This window comes from Mytilus californianus, unplaced genomic scaffold (assembly GCF_021869535.1).
Source record: "Mytilus californianus isolate M0D057914Y unplaced genomic scaffold, xbMytCali1.0.p SCAF_7, whole genome shotgun sequence".
In the NCBI taxonomy this organism is placed as follows: Eukaryota; Metazoa; Mollusca; class Bivalvia; order Mytilida; family Mytilidae; genus Mytilus; species Mytilus californianus.
This window is the reverse complement of record NW_026262723.1, coordinates 51189040-51208828: the sequence shown is the minus strand read 5'-3', so window position 1 is coordinate 51208828 and position 19789 is coordinate 51189040. Positions and strand designations below refer to the sequence as shown.

Below are 19789 nucleotides of genomic sequence, written 5' to 3'. Positions count from 1 at the left end.
AAATTTGAAACATAATTTTATCACTCGTGTTGTGATTCTGGAAAAAATTGCTAAAATAAAGAATATCATTTATGAAAAATTTTCTTGTGGCTGTTCCGAAATACTATGAAAGTATCAGTTTTTGAAGTGTGACTAGTATTTTGAGATCTCAACCTCATCCATTTTAATGTCTATAGATCTGAAAAAATACTAAACTCTAAATAAGTATAACAAATAACAAAAACACAACTGTAAAATAATCAATAATAAACATTACTGTCAAAAAGTGCTTACAGTTACTGAAAGTGAGCTCAAAGGACTTAACCTGCTGATATGAAATGCAGTTCTACACTCTGATATTGATAGTTGCATTTCAGAGTGGATTTCTTACAGAAACACCATAGGCAGTAAAGGAAGACATGACCTTATGCAACGCCTTGAATAAACCTGCGTAGAATTGCAATACAGAAAAACAGAACATTTTCTCTTGCTTCACACAATAAATTAGGGAATTAATGTTTATTCCCCAAAATACCAAACACAGTGCTTTAACAGTAACAGAATAATAATGAGCTTATTAAGTCTATTGAGCAAAAACGAAATATTTGAAGGACAGTTCCTAAACTTATTAGCTTTATAAATAATATTACAACGTACCATAAAAGCTGGATGTGAAATACCACTATTTTATTAAATTCCTGGATGTGAATATGTACATGTTATAGTTGTGTTCATGTGTTCAATCAAATATTGTAAAGGTTTTTACCAATTTTGATTATCTCTATCTTTACGACAAAAGTTTTATACTTCTGTCCAAAGGTTGGGATGGAGTGTCCTGGTTTGACTCTGTCCAACTGTCAGTCTAAAGCACATTTCTTACGCATTTTTATCAGCAACTACAATCATAGTTTCTTGATATGTGACACAAATAACTTCTTCATAGCAGTTTATAAGCTATACAGTGTGAGATATTTTCAGATCTCTGACTTATGTACTTCCTGTTTGTGGCATACATACTGTACATATTCTTCACATTGATGCACATATAATATTGTGTTATTACCTGGCTGTTTTTGTAATTGCTCTTGGATGATTGTCAGGTGCACATGTCTGTTAGACAAAGTTAAAGTCAAATGATACTTCAAATTTAAAAAAAATTGAATATGTTTTATATACTTGAGGGGCTAAGTTTTAACCATAAAACACACGTACATGGACTTTCGTTTAAAATATAATCCCTGATCTTATCAAAATCTTAAGAAATGTACTGCTATTGAATTATTGTCTTTCTGTCTCTAATTCGTCGATTGCTTTTCTGATGCAGTGACCTAACCAGCTTCTTGTTAGTACTTCCACAAGCACACAGTGCAAGTGCGAGGGGAAAACCATGATGAAAGAAAAGACAAAAAAACAAGGAAGTTATATAGTGTAAATTGATTCTGAAACAAAAAATTTAACACACCAAATAATATAACAACTGTTATGACAAAGTTTGATTAACATGATTACCGGTAACAAATAGAAACATATAAAAAATAAATAAACATTGCTCTAATGCATGTCTATCTTCTCACTTATGTGCTCCATGATTCTGTATTGATTGTATATTAAGGTCATGTTCAATAAACTTAGGTAATAGAACATTAAAAGATAATTAGCAGGCAAAGTTTTCACAGAATGAAATATTTTTTGTCGATTATATGTTATAGATTTGTAATAAATAAAGAGGACTTAGTTTAGTAAATATACATGCATTGGTTCAATTATTAACTTAACATTATAATTGAAAGAAACTCATTTCATATGACTTTAAGTTTAACCTAATGTTGCCTCATATCATGGACCATTGATCCATGTTGAGTTTTCATGTTTAGGTCCATTTCTCAGACATTAGAAGCAAAAGGTCAATAGATAAGGTGTATTAAATGATTTTTAGGTTTTAATGTCTATATTGCAGGGTTCATATGACCTTGACTTCTTGTTCATGGATGTGTGATACCTGTAGTAAAACCTTTAGACTTTCAACACAAAATTCAATAATGATCTGTAAAGCAGGCAAGACAATTCAGATTGAGCACTCTTGTTGTGTGGTTGCATTCATGTTTGAATGACATACACCTCCTTTTATTCATATTTGCATTTAACCTTGTAATTTAACATAAATTTTTTCAATTATGCTATATTTTTCTTAAAAGAAAATGGAATAGAATTGACAAAAGTATGTTATGTGTTGAATATTAATGACACAAATATGTGTTGATTTGTTATTTAAGGAAGGTTCCTGTGAATGGTGTTCCTGTCCTATTTATACCAGGAAATGCTGGGAGTTATAGACAAGGTATCAATAATAACATTGCAATCATTATAAGGAGAAATATTTTATTAGCAGAGTTAATTGTGACAAAGTCAAATTTGTCTCATGATATGATGAATGTCATCCTGGTGTCTGGCTGTAGGGACATCAACATTTTGTTTTCAGGACAAATTCTTTGAAGCCATAAACAATATCTTTACCAAACTGGTTTCATGTCCTGTGAGGTGTGGAAAACCTTGATTGCTCTTGGGGTCAAGAAGTCGAGAGTCAAAGTTACGGCAGCTATTGATAGAATGAAAGTTGGGCAAAATAAAATTACTTTTGGATGTTTGAACTGCAAAACATTTTATAGCTTTGATTTTTATGTCACTAGGTCAAAGTTCCAAGTTCACAGTGGCAGTAGATAGACTGAAATTGTGGTAATATATATGTTTCTGGATAATATCTTTGTACAATAATATGTGTCCAACCTTCACCAAAATTAATTTGAGAATGATCCTTAGAAAGTACAAGACTCTTATTGAACTATGGATTGGATCAGTAGGTCAAAGGTCACAGTCACTGTATAAATACACCAAAATTTGGGAAAGATTTTTCAGCTTATCCCATGGTGCTTCTGTATATATTTATATCCTTGCTCCGAATGATAGGGATATACTGTTTTACCCCTGTCTGTATGTCTGTCTGTCCATGTCATGTAATTACTGTCACATTTTTCTCAGGATCTACAGATCAGAACTTTCTGAATTTTATTATCATGCTTCATGTGTACACTCTATATGCTATGATATGGTTTTAGATTCATCAAAACTGTGATGTGGTTTCAGATTATCAATCCTCAACTTCCTGTTTAATGAATACTTATATATATATTCTATTACAAACTGGCCATGTATGTAACTTTAATCTTATTTTTGTCTCGCTTGCAATGAAAGTCGAAGAAAGCGAGACATAGGGATTACTATACTAGGGCAGCGGTGGCTGAGGCGATGTAAACTTTTTGTATAAAGCTTTATATTTCAGAAGGAAGAAGATCTGAAAGCTTCATTCCTTGTATGCAGATACCTCATGTTACAAAGTTTCCATCTGTCATTTGTCCATTGTCCTTGGCCTCATTTTCATGGTTCATCGACTGCTTGAAAGAAAATTATAGTTTTTTTGTCATGTGAATTTCTCTCTTATTATGAGTAAAAGGATAACTATATTTGGTACATGGGTTCCTTGCAACATCCACATTTTCGTCAGACAAGAGTTCACCTGACCTTGACCTCATTATATGGATCAGAGATCAAGGTTTAAGTTACGTGATTAGGTCCTTTTCTCAGATACTATGAGCAGTAGGTCAACTATATTTGGTGTATGGAATGATTGTAAGGTTTACATGTCTGTCTGGTAGGTATCATCTGACCTTGACCTCATTTTTATGGTTCATTGGTCAATGTTAATTTTTTATGTTTTGATCTGTTTTTCAAATACTATAAGCAGTAGGTCAACTATATTTTTATGAATGGAATAATTGTAAGGTGTACATGTCTGTCTGGCAGGTATAATCTGACCCTGACCTCATTTTCATGGTTCAGTGGTTAATGTTATGTTTTTGTGCTTTTTTCTGTTTTTCAATTACCATAAGCAATAGGTCAACTTCATTTGGTGTTTGGAATAATTGTAAGGTAAACATGTGTATCTGACAGAATTTATCCCACCTTGACCTCATTGTCATGGATCTTTAAAAATATTAAGTTTATGTGATACTTGTAGTCACACGTTTATCTTAAAGACTTTTTACATAAAATCAATGGTCAGTAAAACAGGCGAGACATTTCAGTTTGTGCACTCTTGTTATAGGAAACTACAAATAAGAGCTATCTGAAATTCGTTATCAATTTTTGTGTTAGACACATAATTTTTTATCAGCAGACATGTTTAACCCCAACACATTCTGTATGTGCATGTCCCAAGTAAGGAGTCTGTAATTCAGTATTTGTTGTTTGCTGCTGTATAACAAAGTTGATTTTTGTTTACTGTTTTGTACATAAATTAGGCAGTTAATTTTCTCGTTTGAATTGTTTTACATTTGTCATTTGGGGCCTCTTATAGCTTTCTAAGAGGTATGGATTTTGCTCATTGTTGTAGTGACTTATAGTAGTTAACTTCAATGTCATTTGGTCTCTGGTGGAGAGTTGTCTCATTGGCAATCATAACACATCTTATTATACCCCCGCTTTAAATTATACCCCTGCTTTGAAAAAGGGGGGGTATACTGTTTTACCTCTGTCTGTCCTTCCGTCAGACCATCCGTCAGTCCGTCAGTCCATCCGTCCGTCCCATGAATATTTTCGTTGCATTTTTCTCAAGAACTACTTGACAAGGATTTCTGAAATTTGGTTTCAGGGTTTATATAAGTAAGTTACACCGTGTGATGCGTTATCAATTTCATCACTCAACAACTTCCTGTTTACCGAACACTTGTATTATTTTACACATGATAGCCAAGTTGAAAATTTTTCGTCACATTTTTCTCAGGAACTACTTAAAAAAGATTTCTGAAATTTGGTTTCAGGGTTTATATAAGTAAGTTACACCGTGTGATGCGTTTTCATATTCATCACTCAACAACTTCCTGTTTACCGAACACTTGTATTATTTTACACATGATAGCCAAGTTGAAAATTTTCGTCACATTTTTCTCAGGAACTCTTTGACAAGGATTTCTGAAATTTGGTTTCAGGGTCTATATAAGTCAGCTATACCGTGTGATGCGTTTTCAGATTCATCACTCAACAACTTCCTGTTTACCGAAATATTTCGGCGGGGGTATCATCAGTGAGCAGTAGCTCACAGTTTTACTTGTTTTTATGGCTATATTGAACATGCTATAAATACTCTGTGATACATTTTTAGATTCATAGTTGATCAACTTCCTGTTTACTGGATACTAATATATTCTAACATATAATGGTCGTGTATGATTTTTTTTATCAGGAACTATAAATAAGATATTCCTTAAAGTTATCAGGCTTCATGAGAACATGACATACCGTGTGATGCATATTTTCCATGGCTCTTTAACTTCCTGTTTACCTAATTCTGAAAGTTGGGGTATCATTAATGAGCAGAAGCTCATAGTTCCACTGTTTAATCAAGTTTTAAGTGATTGAATTAAGTTACATGTATTAAACTTTTTACATGCAAGGAAGCTTGAGATTGCAACTAAGAATTTATGACTTATACCTGTAAAATAATTTATTGTATTCATGAAACACTTCAAAAGTTTAAAGTCTAAGATATGTATAGGGAATTCATGTACTTATATTTCACCTAAATGTCAACAAAACCATAATATGTTGACCTATTTTCTATAAAAAAGACAATACCAGTCAGCCATAAAAAAATAAAACCTGCATAGTTTTGAGCTGTTTCATGATCTTTTAACATTAAATCATCAGACAGAAAGTGATACATTATATTTAAGTGGAAAAGCATAATACAGGTGAAGTTACGAGAATTTGAATATCTATGTTTAATTAAATACATTATGAAATTTATTTTTATACAGCACGTTCTTTAGCATCTGTAGCTCACAGAAGAGCCAACGATAAAAGATTTTCATTCCACTTCAATTATTTTACAATTGACTTTAATGAGGTAAGATTTTTATTGTTGTAGCTTGTAGCTATTAACATCATCTTTTTTTACTGTCATGAGGAACAGATGGGTGCCTTCTGTGGAGATGGAACTGCATACCATTCCAGAGTGCCTGAGTTCATCATAGTTAGGTCTTTCCACTTTCCCTTGAAAGACCTTAGGCCCACCTTAAAAAATTGTTTGTTTGGCATTGCCGACCCACACTATCAGCAGGTGGGTAGGTAGGTAGGGAAATTATTTTTTTGTTATATTTAAAAGCTTTATACATGTAAATCATGAAGTCTCTATATCGATGGTGTCTAAAGCATTGCAGCATTGTTGTGTGTACATACTGATGGTTTCTTTGAAAGGGGTCAACCGTCAATGTCACATTCTACATCATATGGATAATTTCATGTAAGACAGTCAGTTTTATTGGCAGAGTTAACCAAAGTACCCAGAAAAAAACACAGAACTGAGGCAGGAAACTGACAAATTAACCATTTAAAATGTATGACGTGAAAATTGAACTTTAATTGAGGGACTGCAGGTTGAACAGAGACCTGATGTCACATCTTGAAGTTGTGGTCATAGTTTGGTAAAATTACCATATTTTAAATGGCTCAACCACTACGGCTCCTTGTACAAATAGACAATGATTTAAAACTTTGATTGTTTGCTTTGGTTTTATAAACATCCCTTTCTACACCATATGGGTAATTTCATGGCAGTCAGTTTTGTTGGCATACTAAACCGTAGTACTTGAAGGAAAGTGCCAACCTGCGGGAGGAAACTGACTAACCTTATCACATATGACATGAAAATCAAACCTTAATTTTGCAACTGCCCAACTAGGGCTCAAACCAACACCTAGAGGCTAGTAATCATACATGTAAGGTGTGACAAACTACCATACAAACACACCTACTGCCCCTGGTAAGTTTTGTTTTAACAGAAATCTGGACATGCATTACATGAATACAGATAAATTAATGAGCCCTTAGAATTGTGGAAAAGGAGGGGATTTTATTCATCACTAGTACACTAGATACATTTATAAATATGTTTCTGTCAGTATCTTTTATGTTTTGAGAATTATCTTATTCATGTTAAGAAGAAAGGCAAGAAAAGGGGGAAGTACTTCAATTGACACAAGATGCTAGTCTTTAAAATATGTATGTTTTGTACCAGGCTAGCATCTACTGGTACAAAACTACTATAAACCTGTAAATCTGGGACCATTTTGGTCTTTTAGCTTTGGTGCTTTCAGCCATAATTATCTTCAATGCATCATTGTGGTTCTGACTATAGTAGATACTTTGTTATCTGGTTCAATGGAAAATTTGTCAATGATAAATTTCAAATATTTAATAAATTTAACAAATGTAAGAGCCACGCATATTTGTTCTGTGATGTCCCGGTGAAAAGCTATCTCATGAAGCGACAAAGTCAAGCAGACATCAACTGTTTCTGCTTTTCAAAAGATAAGATTTGAGTCCTCTACAAGGTCTCTCAGAACGTTTCTTTCAAAGAATAGCTGAAAATTTGATTTTTGATAAAATCCATCTCCCTTAACCAATGCATTGCAGCATAGGGAGATGCTTCCCCCTGCCAGCCTCTTTGACATTACTTTTGGCAGACTTTTTCTATTCCATGTCATTTGAATGTTTGCTCCCAATACAGTGTAAGGCAAGCACTTTTAAGATCGGGATTTGAAATAAGTAAAGCCAGGAACAAACTTGGCGGATACGATCAAATTTCGGCACAATTTCGATTTTTTTTAAATAAAAAAAAATTAATTTCTGAAATGCAAATAAAATTTTTTGGGCGGCAAGTTTTTCAGTGGGTCGGGCGGCAATGCCAAACAAATAAAATTTTATTTTAGGCCTTATGATTTTGTTCTGATTATTTTTGTTTTCTTCAGCAGAATTTGTTCTTGCGTGTAATTTTTGTTTTGCAACATGTCTCTTAGATATTTGGTTTATATGATATCATATAGGAGTTATTGTCCCTGAAATGGTTAAAATTTAGGTAAAGTGATTATTACTTTATACTATACATGATAAAGCCATGGGGTCTTTTGGAAAGGGTTGGGTGACTGATAACCTTGAAAAATATCAACTAGAAATGACCTTGTACAAACCGGAAGTATTCATTTTTTGCAATAATACAAGGAAAAAGTATTTAGATTAGCTGTCAGTAACTGTGAGTACTCTCAGATCTGTACTTTGTGTGAGGGATGCATAAATTCCCTGCCACATGCAGTCTGTGTTTTTGTTAGATGTTTTTCTGCTTTGTATTGATCTGGTGAGTTAAGCCCTTTTCAACTAATTTTTAAGGTTAGTTCTTATGTTGTACTGTTGCACTGCTGTCCCAGGTTAGGGGAGGGTTGGTGCCTTCAGACATGTTTAACTCCCCACATTCTTTATGTGCCTGTCCCATGTCAGGAACCTGTTTAGTGGTTGTCGTTGATTCTTGTCTCATATTTTTTATGTCAGGGCCTTTTATAGCCAACTATATGGTATTGGTTTTTCTCATTGTTGAAGGCGGAACGGTCACTAATAGTTGCTTACATTCATTTCATTTGAACTTTGATGGATAGTTTTTTCATTGGCAATTAAACCACATCTCAGTAATTTTATAATCGGGTACCATATATATTTTAGAATCTGCATTCAGTAACCTTCAAATGACATTGTTAGTGACTTTTTTCGTAAACCAGAAGTACCTTATTATCTCCCTTATTTGAAAAAATTTATTTTGAAAGAATTGTAATGGTTTGACTTCATATATTTTTTCTGGCTTTTCTAACATTTTCCTGATCAGTCAACACTGGTTTTTTTACCTTGAACTTGCCACACGTTTTGATTTTGGCAAAAAACAATAATCAGCTGATTATAAAAATGGTGCTAGCATTTGACAGCTATTGGCAAAAACTAGTTAATTATATAGTTTAATGAAATACAGACCTGCCAACTATCCCGATTTATGGGGGAATCCCCCATGAGAGGTGTTGACCTGAATTTTGAAATTCTTTATTATATAAACTGAAGACCTCAAAACAGGCATTCAAATGAGTTAAAAGGGTACATATATACTCATTTTATACACAACACAATTTAAGAATAATGTTTTATTATTAAAATATTAAACATACTAAATCTACACATAATATTAAAATAAATTGTAACATAACAGTACATTTCTAAATTCTACAATGGATGACTAACAATATAATACATTATTGGCTTTCTTGGGGCTACTCATTCACTTAAAAGAATTTGACTTTATAATTTTTTAAAACTAATCAAAAAATGAGAAAAATAAATTTTTAAAACTTATCAAAATATGAGAAAAATAAAAATTCCTTAAACGATTAGTAAAAAATGTTCCTGGGGCGATCCCCAGGAATGAACCTATTTGTTCCTCGGCAGGAATGAACCTACTTCCTGGGGCGATCCCCAGGAATGAACCTATTTGTTCCTCGGCAGGAATGAACCTAATTCCTGGGGCGATCCCCAAGAATGACCTATTTGTTCCTCGGCAGGAATGAACCTAATTGCTGGGGCGATCCCCAGGAATGAACCTAATTGCTCCTGGGCGATCCCAGCGTAGTAAAAATACTACTTTAAAATACCTATTTGTTCCTCGACAGGAATTAACCTATCTGATGTATTATTGAATTGGGGGAGAATGAATCCCCCGGAATTAAAAAGGCCATTCCCCTTGAATAAAAAAAAAAATAAAAAATTTCCATATGAGTAGCCCCTAACACAAGAGATAAAACAAATATTTATATATTTAAACTAACAAACTAGAAATATAATAAAAAATATAACAATGTAATATAGCCATTTCAAATTTACTATTTCTATAACTACGCTTGAGTGCATCACATGAACAACACTTTATCAGCTTGAATAAAAACAAAAACAAACTAAACACCTATATGAATTTAACAGAAATACCAAGAACTTGCTATCAGAATTCAATATTATGGACCTGACTGTAACTATAAATAAAACCTTAAAATACTTAACATATATAAAATACATGCATGTATATCATAACATGAAGAATAACTACCCAGCTAATGCACAGGTGTAGTTGGGGATGGTGGGTGGGATAGCTGATTGTAATTGCATCCGATACATCGATGCATTCTCTCAATTTCATCAACAATACTCTAACCCCCCTCTAGGGCACTATTCCTAAAAAGCTAAAAATAAATGTTATGTAATTACCTAAGAATAGACTAAGATAACTGCCTGCTGAAATCGTTGATAACAGATGCATTGTATTGTGTATAAACTATAATTTAATAAATCAAATTTCCTTTTATACACAACACAATTTAAGAATAATGTTTTATTATTAAAATATTAAACATACTAAATCTACACATAATATTAAAATAAATTGTAACATAACAGTACATTTCTAAATTCTACAATGGATGACTAACAATATAATACATTATTGGCTTTCTTGGGGCTACTCATTCACTTAAAAGAATTTGACTTTATAATTTTTTAAAACTAATAAAAAAATGAGAAAAATAAATTTTTAAAACTTATCAAAATATGAGAAAATAAAAATTCCTTAAACGATTAGTAAAAAATGTTCCTGGGGCGATCCCCAGGAATGAACCTATTTGTTCCTCAGCAGGAATGAACCTACTTCCTGGGGCGATCCCCAGGAATGAACCTATTTGTTCCTCGGCAGGAATGAACCTAATTCCTGGGGCAATCCCCAAGAATGACTATTTGTTCCTCGGCAGGAATGAACCTAATTCCTGGGGCGATCCCCAGGAATGAACCTAATTGCTCCTGGGCGATCCCAGCGTAGTAAAAATACTACTTTAAAATACCTATTTGTTCCTCGACAGGAATTAACCTATCTGATGTATTATTGAATTGGGGGAGTATGATTCCCCTGGAATTAAAAAGGCCAAATGAAATGAGTTCATAAAATGAAAGAGTGAAAGCCCCCAAGAAATAATAATGCTAACAAATACAAAGGTAAAAATAAACTACATCCATAATACAATAGTTTCAAAAATGACACATTTTCTGTTGTGCTTTAGAAATAACCCTCTTATCAGTTCTTATATATCTGATATAACAGTCCGATGACCATCTACCGAGTGTTTGTATGATATGATCTTCAACTCCCGCTGCTGCAGCTGAAGTAGCGGCACCAATTCTGAACGAGTGACCACAGAAATCACTTTCCCTATAACCCAGACGGATTAAAAGCTGTCTTAGGTAATTAATGAAAGTTTCCCTGGATAATGGCCTACTTAAATCAAATTCACTTTCAACAAATAAAGGAAAGCTTGCTAAAGCTCCCATCTGTAAGCGATACTTCAAGTACTTGTTCATAACATGCACTGGTCCAAAAATATCATTTTCATTTATAGTTATATCTACTCCTACTCGAAAAGGGTCAGTCTTAGATGTTCTTAATTTTAACACAAAACGATCATGTATTAGGCTGATCTTAACATCATCGATTACTACGCAGTTCAGATAATCGTCCTTAGTTTTGCAAGTGAACTCTCCACATCGAAGAAAACCAAAGAATGCTGTCAAAAAGGCACACTGCAGCATAAGATCAATGAAAGGTGAGAAAACACCTGTTGATAGCAGGTTGCATAAACGTTTTAACACATCTGAGGTAATAGGCAATCTGTTCCTAGAAACGTTGTGTTGAGATTTCTTTATACCTCGCATGATATACGGAAGTCGTTCTGTCCCTGCTGTAGGGTCATTATGACCTGCACGCAAGTAATGGTATCGTATTCCGGCTATGTACATTTTAATAGTATCATGTTGTAGCTTTTTACTATTCTTACAATGAGTTGCGAAGTAGATTAAATGGTCCTCTGTAATTATAGGTAAACAATTAACGGAGCACTGCATCCCGCTCATATTCATGAATGTTATAAAACTCTGTACGGCTGATCTATAGGTTTGTTTTGTTTTCCGACATAAAGACAAGTCCCATAAATTACGTGCTTGTTGTTCTAAAACATCATTATGTGGGAAGGCAAGAGGCAAGGCACTGGCTTTTCTTCTGCTTCTGGTGCTAGTATTCTGAATTTCTGCATCTGGTAACGAGAAAGAGAGTCCGCAATATTATTGTTAATACCAGGAATATGTTGAGCATGAATAATAAAATGGTGTGTAGCAGCATGAAAAGTCAACTTTCTCATAAGCTTCATGATACTCTTAACTTTAGACCTGCCTTTGGAAATAATGTCAACTGTAGTCATATTGTCGCAATGGAACAAAATACGCTTTCTGTTCCAATTATGACCCCACAAAACACAAGCCATGACTATGGGGTAAAGTTCAAAAAATGCCATAGATGTTTGCTCATCCATAACTTCTATAGGAAAATCGCCCTGAAACCACTGATTTTTGTAAAAACCTGCAAATGAATTTAGTGTAGCATCAGTATAAAGTTCCATATCAGCGGCTTCCGTTATATTGTCGTTAATGAAAAAAGATGCACCATTCCATTTTTTCAAAAATAACAACCACATATCCAAATCTAATCTACATTCAAGGTTTAATTGTATTCGGTGGTGAAGTTTCTTTACCTTGGTTGATAAAGCTATAAGATGTGACACAAAGGATCTTCCATGCAAAATAACTCTTGAAGCAAAATTCATGTGCCCTAAAAGACTTAGGATTTCTTTTTTCGTACAATGTTTGCGGTTGCGAAACGTCTCAATAAATTCACAAATCCTGTTAACTTTCACTAAAGGCAGTCGGGCTTCCATCAGTTCCGAATCTAAAAATATACCTAGGTATTCAATAACTTTACAAGGCCCAACTGTCTTTTTAGCTGATAGAGGAATTCCTAATGAATCAAATATAGACAACAAAGTTTCTTTGGTCTGAACTGCATCAGCACTCTGTGGCTCTATTACTAAAAAATCATCTAATAAATGAAGAATGTTCCTTATATTGTAATTGTTAGTAGCTATCCAGCCCACTGCTTGCGAAAGATTGTCAAATATTTTTGGACTTGAACGTGAGCCAAAAACTAATTGTTTGAAAAAATAATATTTGTTGTTCCATTTAATACCATGAAAAGGCCATAAATGAGGAGACACTGGAATTATTTTAAACGCATCGGTTATATCGGTTTTGATAAGCCATGCCCCTTGTCCTAATTTTTTGATGATGTTAACTGCATCATCAATTTTAACATAGTGTAAAGAAAATTCCTCCTTATCTATTAACTCGTTTAAACTAGGATTTAGTTCATCATCATGTGGCGCTGATAAATCTACTATGAGTTGTTTCTTTTTTTGAGTACTTGCCTTCAGCTACTCCAATTGGATTAATACGAAAGTGCTTATACAGTATAATGTCAAATGGTCCACACAAGTAACCTTTCTGAATTTCAGTATCAATTAAAATGTTGACACACTCTGGCTGAGAAATTGCTGAAAGTTAGTTTTTGCATTCTATAGAAAAGTCAGGCAAACTTCTTAATCCTGTATGGAAACCATGTTTTAAACCATGAATCAAGTAATCAGTAAATTTTAAATCAGGATGTTTGATCAATTCATATTGTAATCTGTGAACGTTGATAGGTGTGTATAATGATAGATCATAATTTTGTGTCCTATTTACCTCTTCCTGAACATTTGCGCCCCATTCTTTTGGGGCCCTTCCTTGTTTTTTGACCCAAGGCATTCATTTTGTGAGTGGTCCTTCTTACATAATAGACATATGTGAAGATTGTTACACTTTACATATTTGCAACCTTTTTCCCCATTATAATTGTTGCATACTTCTCTACCATTATGATATACTCTTGATCTACCATATGTATCAGACTTATTGTCCTTTGTTCTTGGATAGTTGAGGGTACCAATAGTACCTTCCTTATGAACTAATGAGGGACAAAAACCTGATAGATGAAGTGTGCTATGACAATGTTCACAAGTGTTAGGCCTAAGATTAGCAAAAATGTTACAAAATAACGCATTGTTTCGCACGGACCAATCAACCATGATATTGTTATAAGTTAAATGTGCCGCAGCTTGTAGAGAAAACTGCCTGTGATACTCATAAAATCCCCTGCCACCATACCTGGTGGCCATATCCACTATATCTCTTTCATAAAGGTCAAGCTCATTCCGCCTCTGGGGATATGCTGAACACATCACGTTTTTGTAAATGCTAAACGCCTGAACAAATTCCCCTATTGTCAAGGATCTATTCAATCTGGGATCCGGTTTATTGGGATACGGAAACTGTTCAATGTTATCACTGCACATGCCAGAGTAAAAAGGTATTAACAGGGATGCAAGAATAACGTCCCTACCTGCTGTAATATTATGTCTAAGTTGAGGCGAAATAGTTTCCACCAAAGGCAGTGATTCTGCAGAATAACCGTAACAGGTTCGTATGTATCCTCTTGTATCACGATCACTGACTTCCCGAGCCTGGGCTTCACTTCCTGCAGCTGCGGTAGGAACATGCCTGTTCAAGGACGATGTCTGAAAGCATTGAAGAGCCGACTCAATGGAATAGTTCCCTGTAGAACTGGGAGTTGTGATTGGTACTGATGTAGTAGGAGTAATGTTTGGAGTTGTTTGACTGCCGTCGACAAACGTAGTTAAAACTGGAGAACTTGAGGGTACGGACGAACTTGTACTGATACTGTTATTTTGCGGAATATTATTTGACAAAGCAGTTACTTTATTATTCAAAGAAATAACATTCTGTTGTAGGTTTTGAACATTGGACGAAAGTTTAGACACTAGATCTACTAAAATTGCCGTTCTGTCGCTATTGTTATTGTTTACATTTTGCGGTGCATTGTGGGATCGCGCACTCGTCTCTTGTGTAACTGCTAACATGGTGTCATGGCCGCCGCCGCCGCTTATGTCGTAGACACTCGATGGTTTCAATTAACGAACTAAAGCCATTCTCCTAGCGTTAGTTGGGAATTTAATGTTCTTAGTTCTCAGCTCTGCACGGAGTCTAGTTAAAGTCCAGTTTTCCAAAAGTTCGGGATCATATGGAGCAAGTCTCTGTTTACCTGGGCGTTTAGGACCCATAATTGTTCACACTTGGAAATTAGATAATCAATACTCAATAAAATATCCAATCACTATTCCATGTCAATTAATTGTTAATATTTCGATGTTAGATAGTTTTTGAACTATATGGTTTGATAACAGTAAATAATAGCTGATTGTAATTGCATCCGATACATCGATGCGTTCTCTCAATTTCATCAACAATACTCTAACCCCCCTCTAGGGCACTATTCCTAAAAAGCTAAAAATAAATGTTATGTAATTACCTAAGAATAGACTAAGATAACTGCCTGCTGAAATCGTTGATAACAGATGCATTGTATTGTGTATAAACTACAATTTAATAAATCAAATTTCCTTCAAACAATATAGAACATGTAGTAGATTAAGAACACTTATGACAATATAAGAGGAGCATTAGGTCCTCTTGCACTTAAAATCCCCCATGGAGATTTTTGAAAAGTTGGCAGGTATGGATGTGGTGTGGTCAATTGGCTTCACATGTCATTTAAATGAGTTGTTTCTACAACTTTTACAAAATTATTGTTTTGAAGTGGGGACAAGACACAATGGTTTTAGTGCTCTTGTCTTAAACAAAGTTTTATATTTTAACTTAACTTTAAATCATGGAACAAAAAGAATTTTTATTTTTTTTTTTTTGATTAATGTCATAAAATTTAAGAAAAATCTTTAATTTGATTCATCTAGAAAGTATCCGATAAACTGATTGAAGACAAATCCCAACCTACTGATGTTTTAGGTGCAAATATAATTATTGCCAGTACGGTATCCACATAAAATGACAGAAATTAAGTTCAATGGCCTTTTGTAAAGAGTTTTATATTAAGATAGAGATGTTGGATTATAACACTGGTACTTAATATTACAGGTTATATTAGATCCAAGATATACTTGAGACCAGGGCGCTACAAATTGAACTTAAGGTCTTTTGTAAAAAGGAAAATAAGTTAGTAATGAAAGTGGCAACATTAAATTGTTTTGGCAAAAGGGTTTGCGAAAAATAATATTGACCCTGAACCAAACATGCATGACGTCCATTTTCATTGAACTAGTACACACTTTTGTTTAGGGGCCAGCTGAAGCCCTCCTCGGAGTGCAGGATATACTTGCTGTGTTGAAGACCCATTGGTGGTCTTCGGCTGTTTTCTGCTCTTCGGTCGGCTTGTTGTCTCTTTGACACATTCCCCATTTCCATTCTCAATTTTATAACAATACAATATCAAAATAAGGTATCTCTAGGTCAGCAAATGTTCTTCAACAATGGACAAAAGCTGATACCATATGTCAATCACCCAATCATAACAAATTCAATGAATCTAGCAGAGATGAATGAAGACAACACTGAATCCTAAATGAAAAGTACTCCAAAAAAATATAATGGCAACCTGCAACAAGATTTCTGACTTTTACAAGAATATGAATATATATGACTTAGTTAAATAAGTTTATGATTGCTCCAGTCATTACCTAATATCTTGCTTTGGGGAAATGATTGATTAAATATCAATTTAAGTGTTTGTCTTTGTAATCGGGCAATTTTGAAAAAAATCAAAACATGGCCGAAAAAAACCCACTGACCTAACCATCCTATTTTGAAGTTATCCTTATCCTAAGTCAGAAATGGTAGGTTATTCGTTTCTGTGTGTCTGGTAACTCGAGAAATTTCTAGATAACTTTTGGTTAGACTGATAGCAAATTACGGAGTTAGCTCCCCTTAATTGTTAATTTCCAGTGCAATTCAACCAAATAATGTCTTGAATTACCAGAACAGGAAAAGGAAACTAATGTTATATTCGTGCACCATTGTACATTTTGAACATAAATTAATGTCAACTTGAGTGGGTTTTTGTTTGTCATGTTTTCACCACTGCCTGATTCTTAGGCAGATTGACACTTAATATGTTTCTTTTTTTTTTTGATAGATACATGTTTTAATTTGCAGGAATTGTCAGCATTGTACGGAGGAATGTTGCAATCTCAGACAGGTAATTATATTATTTTAACTGAAAGATAATAAGAAAGCATATTATGGAAAACTGCAGAAATAACAAAGGGAAATTTAACAAAGTTTTAGTCATTTAACAAAAGCTGATGATTAAAAAAATAACCAGTTGAGGGGTAAAAATATTAACAATGACCAACAATAGAATTCAACTGTTCAGAGATTTATAGATAAAGGATAAAATATGATCAGAGCCGTGATTTGGTTCTGAAGTTATTAAAACCCTTCCCATTGAACTTAAAATGAAGAACACAAAAGATGCAGATCAGTCTGCCTCATATCCTGACTTACATCTAGAAATTGACAATGGGGAAAGGTTAAGGTCCAAATCTAAGAACAAAAGCAGTGTTCCAGCTAGGCCGTTTTCAGAGGGCGCGACACCCGCCCTTTTTTCAGTTGCACCCTGTGCCCTTTTTAACGATTTCGAAGCACCCTGTGCCTTTTTCGTTGCGCCCTGCCCTTTTTGAGATCGATGATGTTTGATTTTGAACGTTTTGCTATGATCCGCCATTACAGATTAATGCGTCCTTGTCAACATTGAAAAGTTAAAAATAGATTTACCTGTGTGTCGATAACAGCTGATCAGTGTATACATAATATGTATGTACTACTATGATCTATTAATTAGCGGTGATTTTAACTCATTAAATAAAAACTATATAACATTCTGAGTTTGTTTTTCTTGTCTTATTTACAATCACAATGCCTAAGTGTGAACGACGATTGAAAGAGGAAATTAAAAAAAAATAAAGTGACGAACAGAAGTTTAGCCAACTTTTTTAGCACTACGTGAATTTGTTATATTTTATATTTTTATACACCCGTCAAATTTTTGACGGGACGTATTATGTTATACAAATGTCCGGTGTCCGTCCGTCTGTCCGTCCGTCTGTCCGTCTGTCTGTCCGGCTGTTCGGCGTAAACATGTCGCACAGTAATTTGAGAATGACTTATCCAAATTTCATGAAACTTAACATAGTTGTTTCTTATGATGGTCAAACGATCTGTATACTTTTTGGTGAAAATAAGATTAAAACTTTTTGAGTTACGGGACTTAGTAACTAAAACAGGTGTGTGTTTTTTTTCACATGTCGCGCCGTATCTCAAAAACAATTTAGGATTATTGCTTAAAACTTTACACACTTCTTAGTTATATTAATCTTTAGATCTGTATACTTTTTGGTGATGATTCAAAATTTTATTTTAGAGATACTGAGTATTTTGTTATAAAAGGGGGAGGGGTTTTTCACATGTCGCGCCGTATCTCAAAAACAGTTTATGATTATTGCTTAAAACTTTACACACTTCTTAGTTATATTAACTTTAAGATCTGTATACTTTTTGGTGATGATTCAAAATTTTATTTTTGAGTTATTGAGTATTTTGTAAAAAAAGGTGGAGGGGTTTTTCACATGTCGCGCCGTATCTCAAAAACGATTTATGATTATTGCTTAAAATTTTACACACTTCTTAGTAATATTAATCTAAAGATCTGTATACTTTTTGGTTTTGATTCAAAATTTCATTTTTGAGATATTGATTTTTTTTTTTTAAAAGGGGGGTTTTCACATGTCGCGCCGTACCTCAAAAACGATTTATGATTTTTGCTTAAAATTTTACACACTTCTTAGTTATATTAATCTAAAGATCTGTATACTTTTTGGTTTTGATTCAAAATTTTATTTTAGAGATATTGAGTTTTTGTAAAAAAAAAGGGGGTTTTCGCATGTCACGCCGTATGTCAGAAACTATTTATGCTTATTGCATAAAAATTCACACACAAGACGACGAGCGTATCATGCGCTCATGGCGCAGCTGCTTATTAATTTTGACAGTTACTATTTCCATTTGATTGAAAATGAATCCACTGAAATATAATAATTTTTACAACTCTTGTGTAACGACGATAGCTTGAAAAAAATAACTGTATAGAAATTTAAAAAAAATTTCTAAAGAATTACTTCTAGGAAAAGACGATAACGGAAAAAAATACTTTATAAAAGATATTTTTTTCAGAAATCGTAATGGAAGTACTGAAAATGAAAGTCCCAAAAAACTGGATGAGAACTTAAAAAGAAAAAATGAAGAGAGTAGAACTTTTGAATCTACAGAAAGCCCCAATAAAAAAAGAAAGCATAATCGTGGACATAAAACGGTTTTTGAATCCAAATGGCAATATGGTAGACCCTGGTTGCAAAATATAGATGATGTAATGATTTGTCAGCTGTGTCAAAAGCACAGTTCAGTGGGTGTATGGAGTGATATTGGTTGCAAAACTATACGGTTAGATAAGATAAAAGAACATGAACACTGCTCTGAGCACTTGGCCTCTGTTAATCGTGAGTCTGAACAGGAAAATGCTGATAAATGCAATCAAAAACTTAATCAAAACTCACGAAGTGCTATTAAAGATGCCTTGAAGGTGATTTACTATTTAGTAGAGCACAATTTATCACTTGATCTTTTTTCTAGCCTTGTTGATCTGAATATTGAACTTGGTTCGTGTAACTTGAACAATTTGAAACTGGCAAAGAATGCTAAATATACAAGTTGGGATATTGTTTCTGAATTGCTAACACTTTTACGTGATGAAGTTAGAGAAAATCTTTTCAATGAGATGAGAAAAAGCCCAACCTACTCACTCATGGTTGATGAGGTAATGGACATCACCTCCCATAAACATCTAGCTATTTGTGCTAGATACATAGATCCTGAATGTAACATTAAGAATGCTTTTATATGTGACCCACTTATAGATGATGGGCGTGCTGAGACTATA

The 19789-nt window shown here is 33.8% G+C and overlaps 2 protein-coding genes across 8 annotated transcripts in view; one reads left to right on the top strand and one right to left on the bottom strand.

Moving 5' to 3' along the window:
- LOC127709698 (GPI inositol-deacylase-like) overlaps window positions 1-19789 on the top strand; it is a 283867-nt gene that overhangs the window by 19239 nt on the left and 244839 nt on the right. For all 6 annotated transcript variants that reach the window (XR_007985716.1, XR_007985717.1, XM_052215342.1 and 3 more), the window contains exons 4-6: window positions 2253-2317; window positions 5850-5938; window positions 16951-16993. Coding sequence is in view for 4 of the 6 variants with exons in the window: in XM_052215342.1 (XP_052071302.1) it covers window positions 2253-2317; window positions 5850-5938; window positions 16951-16993 (197 nt within the window). In the remaining 2 variants the exon portion in view is untranslated. The remainder of the gene's footprint in view (window positions 1-2252; window positions 2318-5849; window positions 5939-16950; window positions 16994-19789) is intronic.
- LOC127709732 (uncharacterized) lies at window positions 9037-13284 on the bottom strand. Of its 2 annotated transcripts, none has more exons than XM_052215403.1 (2): window positions 10706-13284; window positions 9037-9333 (listed from the first exon to the last, which is right to left on the bottom strand). In XM_052215403.1, the coding sequence occupies exon 1, from the start codon at window positions 11854-11856 to the stop codon at window positions 10972-10974; it is 885 nt and encodes a 294-aa protein (XP_052071363.1). In that variant the 5' UTR covers window positions 11857-13284; the 3' UTR covers window positions 9037-9333; window positions 10706-10971. The 2 variants fall into 2 exon arrangements, with proteins under 2 accessions (XP_052071363.1, XP_052071362.1); XM_052215402.1 differs by lacking the exon at window positions 9037-9333 and adding an exon at window positions 10504-10567.

Coding starts and splice junctions, on each gene's coding strand:
- LOC127709732 (XM_052215403.1), bottom strand. CDS start 11,856: ATGAATATGAGCGGGATGCAGTGCTCCGTTAATTGTTTACCTATAATT.